The sequence below is a fragment of the Anabrus simplex genome, chromosome 4 (genome assembly GCF_040414725.1).
Source record: "Anabrus simplex isolate iqAnaSimp1 chromosome 4, ASM4041472v1, whole genome shotgun sequence".
NCBI lineage: Eukaryota > Metazoa > Arthropoda > Insecta > Orthoptera > Tettigoniidae > Anabrus > Anabrus simplex.
Genome location: NC_090268.1, coordinates 133,139,233 through 133,158,196, shown reverse-complemented (window position 1 = coordinate 133,158,196; position 18,964 = coordinate 133,139,233). Strand labels below are relative to the sequence as shown.

Below are 18,964 nucleotides of genomic sequence, written 5' to 3'. Positions count from 1 at the left end.
TAGTGCTGATATTTTCTTTTCCACTTTTACAATCACTGTGAAAAACTTATATACACGGGTGATCTTATGTGTGCATCTAGAAACAATGGTCAAGATGGCGCGCCCATGGCAACGTGCCTTGTGGGTAATGACAAAAGGTTTCAAAATTTACACGCAGATTCATTATCTGATGTGCCACGTGGGTGACAAGTCCTGAGAATTTAAGAATTTCCAGCTGACAGTGGGCGACACCCTAAAGTAGGTGACGGGCTACGAGAATTCTCTATTTTATGTACCTTGTATTTCCTTGACAACTAATAGAAATGTGGACAATATTAGGAGTTCCAAACAATGTAGGCATGGAATATAAACTATCGCTACATCTTTAAACATTCATGTAGTTCGCAAAAAATATCAGATATGTAGAGCTATTCCCTGGAGCTCCAATGCGTGTCAACACAGCGCAGCACATTCAGTTGCTAAGGATACCAATATTTGTAATTAATTATGTGCAGACCAGTTATCATAGGTATCGAGTGACAGTGAGTTGGATATTTCTAATGATTAACAGCTAACACTAAACAGGGAAACCACATCCGGGCGACTGGAGTGGTACATTGATGACGATATGATGACTAAATGGGGAGTAACCGTAAAGAGAAATCACTGCTTAATTGAATACAATAAGTACATGAAAGGCACAAACAGGGCATTCCTATTACAGTATGCTTTGAAAGACTTAAATGGAGCCATAGACTGTACTGCTTTGAAAGGTATCGCATCGTACAGACTACTAAGCAACCTAGTGAGTAGATGTTCCAAGTTTGAGGTTGATATCTTGAGTACTTTTCAAGTTACAGTAGTTTGATTGCAGCAGTGTGATTTCTTTCTTGGAGGCTTGAACTATCCTGTCAACATAGAGAAGCAACCTCTGTTCGGGGCCCGTCATCAATGTGTTAAAGATAAGCCTACGTTCATGGCATTCACTGATCTAGAAAAGGCAATCGATAATGTTGATTGGCCCTAGGTATTTGAGATTTTGAAAGTGAACGGGATCAGATAATGAGAAAACAGACTTACCTACATTCTGTACAAAAATCAAGTCTGCAATGATACGAATCGAAGGCTATGAAAAAGAAGCAGCAATCCAGAAAGAAGTGAGGCAAGGCTGCAGGTTGTCTGCTTTCCTTTTCAGTGTTAAGGAAATCAAAGAGGAATTTGGAAAAGAATCACAATCCAAGGACAGGAAATCAAAACCATACCTGCCAACTTTACAAAACCAAAAATCAGGAGACATTGTTATGAAAATTAGGAAATATCAGGAGATAAAATTGGTCAAAACTGCTTATTCTACATGTCTAGCGCAATACAGGAGTACTATGGTATATAGTATACCATATTTATGCAAATAATCCCCTCATCGGGAAAGTTGGCAAGCAGCAAACAGTCTTCGAGGAGTACAAGGTGAAAATAAATAAATCTAAAACAAAAGTAATGGAGTGCAGTCGAATGACAAGTGATGCAGGAAATTTGATTTGATTTGTTTATTTATCACCAACAGAGTTATTGATTCTCCAATTACAGATGATATAATACATTCAAATAATAACAATATTAACAGAACTTACTACTACCACTAATTATAAATAAGCAATATAAAATATATACATATTTACAAAACACATTAGGAAGGAAAAAAGACATGTTTTGAAATGACCGAAGGAAGGAAGGAAGTATAACTTTCAGTTACTAAATGGGCAGAACAAGATACAAGGAACACTCTGTCTATGAAGCGTCCATAAGATGTCTGCGAATTTCACTAGCTGACGAGTGAAATATATCCACTATCCCGCTAATTTCGTTCAGGGATCTTAGGGCCTGCATAAACCAAGAGTTCCTGTGTGATTCCGTTCTGCACCTGGGTAAGTGAAAGGTGACAGCCTGTCGGGTATTGCGGGAAGGAACATGAATTGGTAGCAACTGGAGTAAATTGGGACAGTCAAGGAAATTACCGATACATTTTTGTATGAGACGTGCGTTGACATACCTGCGCCTAGTCCTAAGCGACTCAATACACATATTTGTACAAAACAAATCATAATCTGTCGATGACAGCTTGATACCCAAACACTTTTTACTAATCCATTTTGAGAATCTGATCTGTACTCGCTCTAAGGCATTAACTAAGTATTGCTGTGAGGGGATCCACACTTCAGAGCAGTACTCTAGACTAGATCGTATAAGCGAAAAATACAGGGTTTTCAATGGGACAACAGATTTAAAACTCTTGCAATTTCTTTTGAGGAAGCCTAGCGTTTTAAATGCCTTGTTAACGATATTCAACACATGCTCATTGAAAGATAGACCATTTTGATTACTAAAAATAATACCAAGATCGTTAATTTTATTAACACGCTTCACTTCTTGATTCCCTACATTATAATTGAATACATTAACTTGCATTTTTCTCGTGAAGGATAACGCACTGCACTTTGAAATATTTAGGGTTAAATGCCACTTTTTGCACCAATCACTAATATTATTTATATCAGACTGTAACAATTCGCAATCACTCATCTTTTCAATAACGCTGTAGATTTTAAGGTCATCAGCATAGAGCAGGTAGTTGCTCAAATGGATTTGTGATGGCAGATCATTAATAAATAGAAGGAAACATAAAGGTCCCAGTAGTGAACCTTGTGGGACGCCAGACATAGGCTGATAAGGGCGAGAAATGATACCCTCGTATTTTACTGAATACCTTCTTTCGTTAAGATAACATTTAAACCATTCAAGCAAGCTTCCATGAATGCCATATGCTGACAACTTAGTCAGAAGAGCATTATGCTGCACTGAGTCAAAAGCCTTAGAAAAGTCCGTGTACACGGCATCAACCTGCTTGCAATTGTCCAGAGCGCTAGATATGAAGTGGGAGTACACAGCAAGATTGGTGGTAGTTGAGCGTTTCTGGACAAATCCATGCTGGTTAATATTAATTAAACCACTGACTGCACTGTACACGGCTTTGTATAAGACTCTTTCCGCTACTTTGGATATGAGTGAAAGAAGAACTACTGGTCTGTAATTGACAAATAAAGATCTGTCACCTTTCTTAAACACTGGAATAACATAGCCTTTCTTCCATTCCGACGGGAAATTGCCTGTACGAAGAGACCAGTTGATTATCATAGCTAGTGGGGTTGCCAGCTCCTCAGCACACTCACGTAACACAATTCCTGGAATTTGATCTGGACCACAAGACTTCTTCGTATCCATCGACTTCAAGATGTTGCAGACTTCCGATGCCGAAGTTACTACTGATGATAAATTAATTTCGCCTAATTGTTCAGTGTGAGAATTACAAGGAACACTGGGTGGATGGAATGTTTTGAAAGTGTCAGCAAAATTATCCAGAATTTCTTTCAATGAGCTAATTTCCTTGTCTTCATTAATCATCATAGATGGTAGCCGCCTAGATTTTGTTTTGCAATTAATAAATTTCCAAAATCTTTGTGGGTGTCTGATAATATCTTCCTCAACAGACCCGACATAATCCCTGTACTTTCTCCGCTGCATTTGTTTGTATTCCTTTCTTAGCACCGCGAATTTGATGTAATCTGAAGGAAGTGAAGACTTTGCAGCTCGTTTCCTTGCTCTTTCCTTTGCCCGCATTTTGTCTGTAAGTTCGGAATCATACCAAGAGGGAAGACGCCTGGTCTTCATGATGCGGGAAGGTACGGCGTCCTGAAGAGCGCTGTGCAGTAAGTCATAAAACAAGTCAACTGCGGCATCAAGAGATGGGCAGGATTCGAGCAAGTTCCACGGACAACGGGATAAGATATTTCGTAGATGGGGAAAGTCTGCTTTTGTCCAAACGAATAATGATTTTGTAGTCTGTGGTAAACGAGGAACACGGGAAATATGAAGTCTGAGCTCAAGCGCAGAATGATCTGATTGTACTAACTGTTCTGTTGCTTCACACAGGGTATTATTAGTGACTTTTTCAGACACGAAAGCAAGGTCCAGGAAGTTATTTCCTCGTGTTGGAAAACCGCAAACTTGGCGAAGGTTAAATTCGTTAGTGATCTCTAAAAGAAAGCAGGCTTCCTCGTTGACATGGGCGAGAATAGGATTAATAGATCCCGAATCGTCTGACGCCCAGGTTAATTGGCTTATATTGAAATCTCCGCTCATAATAATAGTGTCATTTTGTTTTGCTACGCGATTGATTCGAGCCAGGGTTTCTCGGAAGTCTGCGAGCCGTACTTTCACCTCGTCCGGGGGCAGGTAACAGCAGACTATATATAGCGCTCGGCCAGGGGATGGGGTGGCTTTCACAACAACACATTCCCAGTTTCCCGTTAAGTCAGGTCGTTGCACTGGACCGTACGCAGAGTTCACTGCTATTAAAACCCCCACCTCCCTTGTTCTTACTAGTAATGATATTTTGCCTATCTTGGCGGAAAATAACATAATTGTCATTCAGTATTTCACTATTGTCGATTGAAGAGCCGAGCCAGGACTCCGCTAAACACACGCAGTCGTAATGCATGTCACTCAGAGCGACGTTAAAGTCCACGAGTGATTTCTTAAGACTAAGACTACAGACATTCTGGTAGTAGATGCTAAGGCTGGTATTTACCTCCGGTCCTGGGTTCAGCTGGACATCGCCGGCAACTGCTAGTAGTAGAACACTCAGCGTCAGGATGGATGTGTCACTGGCCGAAGGCTTGTGCTTTACACGCTGACTGGACGCCATTCTCTGCTGCTTGCCGTTAATACACAACACGTGGGCACTTATTTGCAACTTATTATTGGAGATTATATCTTCCCAACAAGTTACACCGCACTTAACATCAAAGTATACGCTAGTCGGTTCGATTTCATTCACACGTAACCGCGATAAAAGCACTTGGACCACAAGAAACACGCTTGTTATCAGGAACACACAACACGCCTGCAACCGTCCGCCATGACTCACTCATATCAGATTAGGAAATGAAATCTTAAAGGAAGTAGATGAATACTGTTACTTGGGTAGTAGAATAACTAAACATGGTTGAAGTAAGGACATAAAATGCAGAATAGCAAGGAAGGCCTTTCTTACGAAAATAAATGTCCTCACTTTGAACACTGAATTAGGCATTAGAAAGACGTTTCTGAAGAATTTTGCCTGGAGCATGGCATTGTATGGAAGTGAAACATGGATGACAACTAGATCAGAAAGAAAGAACAGAAACTTTTTAAATGTAATCTTACAGAAGAATGTTGAAGGTGAGATGGGTAGATTGCATCATGAATGAAGAGATACTGAAGCAAATTGGGGAGAGGAGAAGGATTTGGTGAAATTTGACTAGAAGGGATAGAATGATAGGACACATCTTAAGACACCCAGGAATTGTTCAGTTAGTTTTTGAGGGAAGGGAAGGTTGTAAAATCACCAGGGGTACCAAGGTGTGAATATAACAAATAGATTAGAGTAGATGTGGTAGTTACACAAAAATGAAAAGGCTAGCACAAAATATGGTGGCAAGGAGAACTGCATCAAATCAGTCATGGACTGATGATCCAAACAACATCCCATATTATGTAGCATATTTTGAGCAAAAATAAACACACCCCCCCTCCCCACCCCCCACTTCTCACAGCAATGGATTTTTATGAAGTTTGCACCTATAGAAGCCACCCCCAATTTTTGAAGTAAAAATTGAGAATAAAGGGGGTCCTATAGGCAAGTAAATACAGTATACAGTAAAACCTCGTTAATTCGAAGTCGTTGGGACGAAAAAATTGGACTTCGAATAACGTGATTTGGAATTAACCGCCAACATGTACTTCGGAAATGCCAGCCCTTGCAGCGTCACAATATATTCTAAGACCCATTACTGCATGCAATTAACCTTGATTCACAGTTTAAAGCTCACAAATGTCATAGAAAAACTATTTCCAAAATGTATCCAGCAAGGTGCATTTACAGTATTCAAATAATGCACTTGGATAACTCACCGGCAAACATAACCTCACGCAATGAAATCAAAAGAAAGAAAACATGATTCAAAGACGAGGAGAAATCTATACTGTGCAAGTGCTTTATTCACTGGATTATTGTACTGTATGTATTTTAGATGCCTTGTGCTTGCACGGAATGTACCCGATGTCCTTAAAACATCGTGGCTTATCGAACTTTCTATGACGAGGGGAGAAAGTCTCTCGCTTCCGTCCACATTACAATAACAGTACAGTGATTATTCTGTACTTGTACGATTTCCCGCCATGGCACTTCAAAGACCCATTAATGCATTCTCAGTTTAAACTTTTCAAATGCCATGGAAAACACTATTTCAGAAATTTACCAACATGGTGCATTTACATTATTCAAATAATGCTCTTGTATAAAACTATGACAAACAACCTCACGCAACGAAAGGAACAAAAACACGATTCAAAGACAAGGAAAAATTATGCTGGCTCCCCTGTGCAAATGCTTTATTTTTTGGATTACTGTACTGTCTGCATTTTTAGATGCCTTGTACTGGCATGGGAAGTGCCCGACGCCCTTAAAACATTGTGGCTTTTCGAACTTTCCTATGACAGGGGAAGGAAGTCTCTCGCTTCATTGTGCAGTGTGCACTGCATGGCAACAAAGTACATTTGCCGGCTGGCGATTTTCTCCTTTAAAACCATAAGTCCGTTTGGCCTGAGCATTTAAAAAAATAAAACAAACAACAATGCAGTTTCATCGGCATTGACAATATTGTTTGTTGCATACGAATTGATTATAGGCTATACGCCACGCTTTTTCGCGAACTACTGTCGGCACGGCATCGCCAGTGTTCGCAGATTCTACCCCTCCGTACACTGCCTGCTATGTGATATTCTGGCTTTCCTAAAAACGCTGAATACAAAATAATTATGATTCTGCTCGAACATAGCAGATATAAAGCACACTGTAGACACGCCGAAGTAGGTGAAAGTGCGCAAAGTTACCCCTTCACGCTCCAGAAGATGCGTTCTTTCATGATGCAGAGAAGTTTTGAATTTAAATTGCTCTGTAAAATATTATTTTTTTCAAAATGTAAAGGCAATTTTGAATTAAAAGTCTGAATTTCAGTAACGGGACCGACAATGTTCTTCGAGTTACGAATTATGCATATTTCGAATTGAACAATTTAAATAACATGCAAAACCGTACCTCATGTTGCCGGGAACGAGAGCTGCTTCGAATTAGGCGAGATTTCGAATTAATCGATTTTGAATTATCGAGGTTCTACTGTATATATATTGCTCCAGTTAGCATTCTTACCTGAGCATTTACAACAGAGTAAATTGTTCACCTTTATTTTTTTTTCAATATCTGCGTGATTTATTTGTTTTATCCTGTCTATTCTATAAGACTGCTGTTGACATGTTACTAATATTTCTAGTGCTTACTTAATTATCAACATACAAATGATGTAGAGTACCACAATTGTGGCAATAAAAGTAGCTTACCCTTTGCATTCTTCACATAATCAACAGCATAGTAGGCCACAACAAGAGGATTCTTGAAGTCATTGGTATTATCTCTTTGACGATGTCCAACCAAGCCATGGCTGAAAGTAAAAGGGCAATATTAATGCTAATGCTTTACACGGCAAATGGAAGATAAAGAGGTATATAAATGGAACTGACCCATGAGAGTCAGTAAGCACTGTTAACCCAGTCACCTCGTATGAGGAGGTCACATCTGATGTGGCCTCCAACTCAGTTGACAGATCTCACCCGTCAGGCATAGAATATTACATTTCTACTTCTAATTTGCCTACCCCTGCAAGTACCTCCTACATTTATCGATCTATGAATAGCACAAAAAATGTGGCTGTTCTACCCTCGTTAGTTATTATCCTTACCCTCACCGTTTGTTTTCTTGAAGTCATTGAATTAGCAGAGGTATTCTCTTAGTCCGCATTCCTTCCAGTTCACTATGGCTTGGAATAGTGAATATGATATGAAAGTGATAATGAAGAGATTGTACAAGATAACAATAAGATGAAGGAAACAGTTCAATGTCCAAAAGTGATAGTGATATTATATATGGGTGATGAAGCATAGGCACAACAAAAACATGTGAGGAAGGACGGAAGTTTTTTAAATTTACAATTGGCCATACGTTGCACCGACAACGATGGGTCAGGTAAGGGCTAGGAGTGGGAAGGAAGCGGTACAGCCCCAGCATTGGCCTGGTGTGAAAATGGGAAACTACAGAAAACCATTTTCAGGGCTGCCGACAATGGGGTTCGAACCCACTATCTCCCGAATGCAAGCACACAGCTGCATGCCCCTAACCGCATGGCCAACTTGCTCGGTAAGGACGACAATGAATGGATATGGGTGATAATGAAGGAAAAAGAAAAAATCCAATTGTTGTTCTTTCATCCATTGAATCAGGTGAAATATTTGAAATGCTTAAGAATAATTATTGGGATTTTCTTCCATTATGACATTAAATGTTTCTAGATAGTATCTTTTCAGAAATTGCATGGGATACAAATGATTATATAAGGAAACAGTTGAAGTAGATACAGGGTGGTTTGACACTGGGAAGGATGAGAAAAAGCTTATTTAGCTCTCTGCATTCTAATATCTCAGATTCAAAAGCCTTATATTCAATAATATTATAACAAAAGACAAGCGCATCGTCATATTATGGAGTATATTGAAGTTTAGCACAACACATCCATCTTCTGAAGAATCATTACTGGTAAATACAAATCCTCTGCATGGTATAAATAAAAAAAATAGAACGAAAATATTTCAACCGTGCGATGACTTGTGATAGGTTTTGTTCTGATATGCGCTGTAGCACGAGATTTACATCTGATTTCTGAGTAAACTGAGTGGCCTTTTAAATATGAGGTAGATGGGTTAAGCCAGCAAAAGTTTTTTACTAGCCATTTTTGCTTAGGGAATTACCGTATTTCTCTGAATTTCAGACGATCTCCACTGTTTCCTTCAACAAAATTAAATCAGGCTTAAAAAGTCCTTTGTGAAGTCATATTTTTTTTAAAATCAAATTTTAATTTATAACATTAAACACACACAAGCATCATGTAAATCTTACCTACATCCTTAATGATTTTCATCAGAGGTATCTGATACTGCCTTTGAAAGTTCAGGGAATTCCTCTTTGCAAGCCCACATTCATATCGCACCTCATGTTATAAATGGAAATTGTAAGTTCCCATGGAGGGAATTAGATTCTTTTCCACCAATAGAGCATATCAAAAATCAGATCAAAAATTAGATGGATGGCTTTTCCGGCATTTGCTCTATTAACCAGCGTTTCGTCTTAGGTCTGACACTAGACTCTTTAGAGTGGGATGTGTCAGACCCTACCCACTGACGCTGGGGTGTATGCAGGTGAACTTATCAGAAGCTTATTTATGAAGCACAGTCTGATAACTGCATATGGGAGATAAAACTCCACAATGGAATTAATGCCCGCCTAGCAATTCCAAATGGAAATTCTAAGTTCCCATGGAGAGAATTAAGATTCTTTTCCACCAATAGAGCATATCAAAAATCAGCTGGATGGCTTTTCCGGCATTTGCTCTATTAACCAGCGTTTCGTCTTAGGTCTGACACTAGACTCTTCCACCCACTCTGAAGAGTCTAGTGTCAGACCTAAGACGAAACGCTGGTTAATAGAGCAAATGCCGGAAAAGCCATCCATCTAATTTTTGATCTGATTTTTGATATGCTCTATTGGTGGAAAAGAATCTAATTCCCTCCATGGGAACTTAGAATTTCCATTTGGAATTGCTAGGCGGGCATTAATTCCATTGTGGAGTTTTATCTCCCGTATGCAGTTATCAGACTGTGCTTCATAAATAAGCTTCTGATAAGTTCACCTGCATACACCCCAGCGTCAGTGGGTAGGGTCTGACACATCCCACTCTGAAGAGTCTAGTGTCAGACCTAAGACGAAACGCTGGTTAATAGAGCAAATGCCGGAAAAGCCATCCATCTAATTTTTGATCTGATTTTTGATATGCTCTATTGGTGGAAAAGAATCTAGTTCCCTCCATGGGAACTTAGAATTTCCATTTGGAATTGCTAGGCGGGCATTAATTCCATTGTGGAGTTTTATCTCCCGTATGCAGTTATCAGACTGTGCTTCATAAATAAGCTTCTGATAAGTTCACCTGCATACACCCCAGCGTCAGTGGGTAGGGTCTGACACATCCCACTCTGAAGAGTCTAGTGTCAGACCTAAGACGAAACGCTGGTTAATAGAGCAAATGCCGGAAAAGCCATCCATCTAATTTTTGATCTGATTTTTGATATGCTCTATTGGTGGAAAAGAATCTAATTCCCTCCATGGGAACTTAGAATTTCCATTTGGAATTGCTAGGCGGGCATTAATTCCATTGTGGAGTTTTATCTCCCGTATGCAGTTATCAGACTGTGCTTCATAAATAAGCTTCTGATAAGTTCACCTGCATACACCCCAGCGTCAGTGGGTAGGGTCTGACACATCCCACTCTGAAGAGTCTAGTGTCAGACCTAAGACGAAACGCTGGTTAATAGAGCAAATGCCGGAAAAGCCATCCATCTAATTTTTGATCTGATTCCTCATGTTATAGCCATTCAGACCTTGAGTTTTTTGCGCAAATACCTCACAATTTCATGTTCGACTTCATTAAAGTGTCCTTGTTGCAGGTCACCGAATGCCTTTCCTGTACAGTACAATTTTTAAACCGTCTTTATGCCAAAACCGCACACTGACTTTAGTCATGCTGTATTTTCTCTTGGCGCCACAATTATTCTTTATTTCCACAGATTCAAACTTAAAACTTGCATCGCAATATTGACGAGAACCCATTGAAAATATACCGACAATACCTGTTCCATGTGTCTCTACAATACAACGACCCATCATGAAAATATTCCTGTCGTCTATAAAACGGTTACGTTTACCTTGAGGAAAATAAATGAATATTGTGATGAGTCGCTCTGGAATGCAAGTTAACGGGCATGGTGTACACGTTGCGATAAACAGTCAAAGGAAAAAATTTCGCCCCAAAGGATCCCAATCTGTTATCCAAGTGGTTGAAGGCTACTCCACGATAAGATCTGCCTTTAAGTGATGAAAGTCCTAACTGTAATCTGCATTTTACCGCCGAATAATCCAAAACTGTGACAGTTTCATTATTAATGGTGACAAAGTGGGACAGAGATGCAAACTGGATTCCATAGCAGTCCCACACAATTTTCCAAATCTTCCATCATATTTATCCTGAACCATCATAGTAAAAAGATGTTCACATCAACGCCAATCTACTAAATCAGATATTCCACTCATGATTATTTCATACAAGACTCTCGAGTATTAGCTCTGTATGCTCTAGTGCTGGTGATAACACACAAGTTAGCGCTGATAATAAGGAGCAATTCATCTTAAAAAAAGAGAATTAAGCATCTCCAGAGGAAGTTAATAGTAAGATACATGGTTAAGCTGAGCATGTTAACACATGGGTGACGGGCCCCAAGAAATCTCGGTTTTAATCACGACATTGTTTTCGGTCTTCCTGTGACATCTCTTGACCATATATTGAACTATTTCGGACTTGCACATTGAGGGCCTGTACTACGACTGTCAGATAAACAGCCAGATGTGTAGGCTGCAGTTTTGCAAACTAGAAGTTAAATATTTTCTTGCGTACTACCAATGGATTTTAACGGCGGTATTGTATTGCGGAAGATGTAGTAACATTTTTATTGGGTGGGTAATAAGGTTACTGAAAATATAGTGAAATTTAGCGCGGTGGTATACGTGTTCCCTGGTGTTTTTGTTTGTTTAGCTCTATTCCTTTAGAAATTGTATTACTACAATCCAATATCAGACTCTTATTAAGCTATAATGTGGAAGTCCAGGTCAAAAACAGAATTAGGACTGAAATATACACATACGAAGAAATGTTAAAATTAATTAACTGTATAACGAAACTGAAACTGTTATAGAAAATAAAAAGATTGAAAATGTAACCTGGACGCAAAAGTTAAGATTCAGGTGATGCGTCTTTTGTCTAGTACTATTTACGAGGTTGCGCGTTACGACAAAAGTAAAGTTTATATTCGTAATTAATGCCACTGATGCAGCGTGGGATCATTAATTTTATTATTAATTCAATTTATTGTTTGCTCATTGAATAAGTAGTTAGTTTCTTTCTTTTCAATACAATGTGAGAATAGTAACTGAAAAGCATTTATCTCACTTTAGCGTAAATACTTTTGTAGCAAGTTGTTATGAAGTAAAAGAAATATAACCTCCTTAACATCCTCATTCGACGAACGAATCGCCATGAACAACGTCGTATACCTTTACTCCATATGTGCGTCGTGGATAGATTTGTAATAGAACCCACGCTTTTGACACGCATTTTCATGATTAGAAAATGTGTACTATCACCTCTGGTACCCTACCGACTACCATTTACAAGGTAAAAAAATGTTAGACTATTGGGACTCGAACCCACGAAAAACTGCTTAGCAGCAAGCTTTGCTGTCCTAACGACCACGGCTATCCATGAAGCTTACGGTTGCTTGCTTGTGTACTAGTGATATACTCAGTAGCAACAACTTACTAGCTTGGGAAATATTTAAAAATTCTGTGATAGCTGGACAGGAAGCATGACATACTTTATAAATATATATATAAATTACATTGTAACAACTTAATTTCGCATAGCATCATGCAGATGTAGATTCATCTTCATCAGTAGCCATCTTGATTCTTTACCGTAGCGTCCCCGATAAGAGCTAAGTGCCAGATAAGAGCGTTAACAGCCTGTCCAACTTCGGCACAGCTATACTCGAGAATATTTTCCCAGATTGCACATAAACGAAAGTCGTAGTACGCGGTTTCAACCGAACTTCCAGATAAATGTCCAAACTGCCAAATAAATTTATACCGCACTTTTATCTGGCTGTCGTAGTACAGGCCCTGAGTAGAGTAAATCGTAGATGTATATCTGCTACTTTTCTTTCATTGACGGCCTCTTTTATTCTTTGATTTAGTTTTGAAACGGCGACTTTCTTTCTGCCGGTCAGTCAATGACAAGATGGAGCGCCCGCGGAATACGGTGTTAGCTGACGACGATATTTTAGAAGAATTATATGCCGATGATCGTTCAAATGGATATGGTGATGATGAATTAGTGGAAACTGAATGTGAGAGTGATAGTGGAATTGATATTCAAGCCTCAACACGCCGTAATTTACCTAGTGTGCTTATTTATTCAAGTGACTCTGACGACGACGACGATGTAAACATTAATGGTGTGTTAGGAATTGACGCTGAAGATTGTTTTGTAAAGACACAAGATAAAATCCTGACTGGTTTAATAGTTATGTACATTTTTATAATCAAGTGCACCCTAGTACGCTTAGTAGAAAAATGTCCGGTCCACAGGGTATGTGACAAGCTCAAGAATCCGGTCAGCAATGTGTTAACATATAAATTAAGTAGTTATGTAAGAATGACATACGTGTTTATAAGAATAATGTGGCAAGCCAGTGATATATTTCACAGCATGTACACTAAACAGTTGACATTTTTTTTAAAGGTTATAACTGATAACTGCTATGGAGTTTTATATACAGTCATTTTTCTTGTCGAATTACTGAAAGAACACTCAGTGCAACAAAGCACTAACATTTGAGATATTGATTACGTTACTGACGAACCAATTTTTGAAGTAATGTCCTTATGCCATTATTAACTGTAAAATACTACTTACATATTTTTTACAGATTACTTTTAAAACATGAAACACTGTATCTTAATTTGCATCAAACATATATAGCACAAACACAATGGACAGTCCTGAAGCACCACAGTAATGAATACACAGTTTCAAATCCTCTATTTAAACTATAAATTCCAAATTAAATCACATCAATTCCCATTTAGAAACACATGTTCGGAGACAGCTGATCCTTATCTATCTACACCAGTGCCGGGTAGTGAAAGAACATATCAACCAGCACAAGTTGTCACAATATACATTTCTATTTATCCTGTTTTTACTCGAAGTGTAATGTACAACAGGATGTCGCTAGACACACGTTTCGCCTACCAGCTTCGGCTGGCTTCAGCAGCTAGCGATGTATGACAAAGATAAGGACGTTGAAGGTCAACGAGTTTTGTGTGTCGTGTTATGGCTATTCACCCTTGCGTTTTTCCATGCATATACTTCACAATTTCATGTTAGACTTCTCTGAAGTGTCCTTCTTCCAGGTCACTGAATGCATTTTTTTGTACAGCAAACATTTTAAAACTATCTTTGTCTTCACGCTAATACCGAACATGGGCTGTAGTTATGCCGTCCTTTCGTGTGGCTGCATAATTATTCTTCATTTCTGTGTATTTAATAACCATGAATTTAAAAATGTGCAGCAGCTATTTCTTGCCCTTTAAAATACAGTACTTCGTGAGAAACGCCATATCCAAATTTGCATAGCGAAATTATATATAGTAGAAGTCCGCTATATCGAGTACAGCATATAGCGAGAACCCCGTTAGGGCCTATACCAACAATGTTTTGCGGTCCCTTCAAAATTCCTACATTAAACTGTGTATTATCCTTCAGTTACAGCGAGAGCCCTATCACTTACATAAAATCAGCTTCATGGTCCGTATCGCACTCCAATAGGTTCATAATTAAGTATTTATTTATTTTCCACCTAGTCGATACAATGATTGCTTAAGGCAATTTTTAATGGTCAAAAGTGGTACATGTTTCGTATATTATCAACATCTTCAGCCACATAACACTGTTTAGATGAAAAATATATAAAATTGACAAAGTAATGCTTTAGAGGAAGTGTCCTTAAAATCTTATAAATCTTATGTTAATTTTAAGGACACTTCCTCTAAAGCATTACTTTGTCAATTTTATATATTTTTCATCTAAACAGTGTTATGTGGCTGAAGATGTTGATAATATACGAAACATGTACCACTTTTGACCATTAAAAATTTCCTTAAGCAATCATTGTATCGACTAGGTGGAAAATAAATAAATACTTAATTGTGAAGCCCTATCACTGACGCATCCGTTATTATGAGCGATTAAACGCGCGTGATTTTTTCCGTTACCGATATTTATGTGCCCCAGCGATTATGTTGCATGCAATCGATTATCTTCGGTATCATTTCGTCCCTAAGCCCACTAGTGAGTTCTCTTGTCGACATTCGAAGGCGATGTTGGAGTCTATTAGTAATACGCGTCGACTGCTGTTACGTGAAGAAAATTCTAAATGAAAGAGAACATATTTTGGTAATAAATGCGTAAATAACGTGTCCAATAACAGTTCCTAACTCGTTAAAAATAAAGGCTGACTAAACGATCGCTTAATTTTAATGCTAAATACTGCAATTAAGTAAAAATGGGATACACCTCGAGATATGGCAGAGTGCATAATTGATTTCACAGGTTAGTTTATATATTCTCGCGTCTGTTTAAATTACGGATAGGTTATTGTCATGTAAATTTATAGTGAGAAGGTTATCATTTCTCTAGTGGCGCTTGAAGTATGTTTCCATCATATGTATTGTACGGTTAAGTTAGGATAGGTGACGCTGTTTGAATAAGGAAACTGAAACGTTTGGCACAAAATGCGATCGATCATCTTTGGTATGGTATAGTTTTCTCACTACCGGTATGTGCATTACCGAGCTCTCTCGTCGACATTCGAAGGCGATGTTGGAGTCAATTAGTAATACCCAAGGGCTGCTGTTCTCTAAAGAAAGTTCGAAATGAAAGAGGATAACAAGTTTTCGTAATAAATGCGTAAATAACGTGGCTGATAGCAGTTGTTAACTCAAAAATAACGGCTGAAGTAATCGATCTCTTAATTTTAATGTTATATACTGAAACTAAGTTAGAATGTGATACACCTCAAGATATGGCAGAGTACATAACTCATTTCAGAGGATAGTTCATATTTTCTCGCGTCTAGTTAAATTTCGGAAAGGCTTTTCACATTTAAAATTTTAGCGAGGATAACTCATTTCTCTATATGCGTTTCAAATATGTTTTCATGACACACATACAGTTAGGTTAGGTGACGCCATTTGAAGAAGAAAACTTTGGAGTGATACCGTATTTTTCCGAATCCAAGATGACGTTTTTTTCCCTCAGAATCTCACGCGAAAAATCAAGGGTCGCCTTGCATTCGCGGTCTAACAGTAACGAATACCACTGGCAACTCTCGTGGTAACCACACTGCTTCTTTTCACCCCTGCACCCGCACGCCCACACAAAATTCGTTGACAGTAAACGACCGCCTCCTTATTATACATCGCTAGCCGCGACAACCGGTTGTACAGTGCCTGTGTGTAACGTCACTGGATCTTGGGAAATAGTGAAGATAGATTGACATTCTATTACCTTCTACAAAAACGGTTCTCAAATCTGCAGAATGACATCAAAACATGCAAGCCATCGAATTCTTAGAGAGGCCATGCCTACTCAGTGGCAGAGTTATAACGCGTCTACTGTACCTGACTCTTAGTAAAATTAAGTTTAATAGACAGCAAAAATATTTTCGTGATGGATAGTCATAAAAATAACAGGTATTGCCGGCAAATTTTCAATGGGTTCTCGTCGATATTATGATGCCAATTTTAAGTTAATGGATATTAATAATTTAATTTAATGTTATTTGCTTTACGTCCCACTAACTACTTTTTAAGGTCTTCGGAGACGCCGAGGTGCCGGAATTTAGTCCCGCAGGAGTTCTTTTACGTGCCAGTAAATCTACCGACACGGGGCTGTCGTATTTGAGCACCTTCAAATACCACCGGACTGAGCCAGGATAGAACCTGCCAAGTTGGGGTTAGAAGGCCAGCGCCTTAACCGTCTGAGCCACTCAGCCCGGCTTAATGGATATTAAACACTCGGAAATGTAAATAATTGTGCAGCTGCAAGAAAATACGGCATAGGCCTAACTAAAGCCTATATTTGGCATCAGCGTGAAAACAAAGATAATTAAAAAAAGTATAGCCTACTGTACAAAAAATGCATTCAGTGTCTGCACCAAGGACGCTTTAAAGAAGTCGAAGATGAAATTCTGAGGTATGTGCATGAAAAACACTAGGGTGGAATGGCCATTCCGTGGCGCAATAAACTAGTTCGTTGACCTTCAACGTCCGCGATTAGGTCTATACATCGCTAGCCGCTGAAGTTGGCCGAACCCGGCAAGCGAGACGTGTGTGTAGCGGTAGCCGGTTATATGTGACGCTGAGTAAAAGTACCGTAACAGTTTTATAGGCAGCAAGAATATTTTCCTGGCGGATCGCCGTATTGTAGAGACGCATGGAATAGGTATTGCCAGCAAATTTTCAACGGGTTCTCTTCGGTATTATGATGCCAATTTTAAATTGATGGTCATTAAACCTGCGGAAATAGAGCAGTCGCAAAAACATATGGCTTAACGAAAGCCAATGTTCGGCGTCTAAAAATAGTCTAAAAATGCGCACTGTACAACAAAGGCATTCATATGATTTTACAAAGCTCTATTTGAGCCTGATTTACATTTTTTGAAGGAAAAAGTAGGGTTCGGCTTGGATTCGGAGAAATACGATACGGGCCTAGTGTAACTTTTTCAGAATGAAATTAAACACACACTTTCACGTAGTATCGGATTTCGAAAAACAACAAACAAGTAAGCCGCAGTGTGGATATCATCCGCGGAAATGCAAGTTTTGAAGAAACTGATTGCCATTTCATACCGATTTTAATGTGTATGGGGATTTTTCCGACTTTTATACAAAAATCGGATATGACGACAATCCGTTATAGCGAGTAAATTTTCCGCTGTTGTGAATTCTCGCTACAACGGACTTCTACTGTGATTAAGTAGATCCACCTCTCTCTGCAGAAACTTGTCGCTTTTTGGTTCGCAAAATGATTTGCAAGAGTTGTTGGTCGCTTGAAGTGCACTTCCCTGTTACCGCGGTAGCGCAGGTTGCATTTGGACACTGAATACTTGCCGCCCGCTGCGCTATTCCTGTATGTTTCGGAGTAACTGATCACCACGAGTTTATATGATGCAGTATTACTCTAATACTAGCTCACTGTGGACTAACAAACAATTTTGAGATCACAGAAAACGCATGTCCCGTACCCGAAACACTCCTAAAATAGCTTTGTACCAGACTGGGATAGAGCATCACTAGTCACTTCTGCGCTGATTCTCTCATCACTGAACAACTGCAGTGGTATTTCCTATCGGCTGATAACAGCACGTTGCCCAGTATTTGGAATGCCTGGCTTCCCAATAGGAAGGCTCCTACTTGAGTAGTTGACATCTTTATTTCGAAACGCATCCAGAGCTGCGTGATGGATGTTCGAAGAAGTGGGTGTGTCAAATACGTGAACATTTTTTCTCCACTTTGGACCCAAAAATAATGGGATGTGAAAATTATGCAAGGGTGTTACCAATGCAATTCCCACCATAGATTCTTGACTTCAGCACATTCCATAATTTCAAAACTACTACAACTATTCCAGCCAAAAAAGTAATTAAACACATTATCACAAAGACTGAATATTTTCGTAGTTGAATAATTCGCTTGGTGACTACTGTCAAAATGGTAGTAACTGACTTAAAATTAAATGTTGAGAGAGGGTGACATTAGCACTGAAATTTGAAGTGCCTTGGAAAATAGTTGAAAAGACTCCCATACAATTAACAAAATAAGATTGGCATACAGGAAGTGGAAAGGGAAGATCTGTTAAATTAACACGTATCTACTTCATATCAGGACAAGAAACAACTGATTTTATGGCAAGTACGAAAAGTAAGGGGAATATAACACTGATTGTAACAAAAATTTCTACACTATATCAGCACAGTCTTCATGTGATCCTAATATCCATAAAGCCGAGTTATGACAATTGACATACTCCATTCTTATTTAAGAAATTATATATAG

At 38.8% G+C, this 18,964-nt stretch overlaps 1 protein-coding gene across 1 annotated transcript in view; it reads right to left on the bottom strand.

The window, feature by feature from the left end:
- ERp60 (disulfide-isomerase A3) overlaps nt 1-18,964 on the bottom strand; it is a 139,691-nt gene that overhangs the window by 46,875 nt on the left and 73,852 nt on the right. Inside the window, exon 6 of the mRNA XM_067145219.2 lies at nt 7,471-7,571. Coding sequence (XP_067001320.1) covers nt 7,471-7,571 — 101 coding nt within the window. The remainder of the gene's footprint in view (nt 1-7,470; nt 7,572-18,964) is intronic.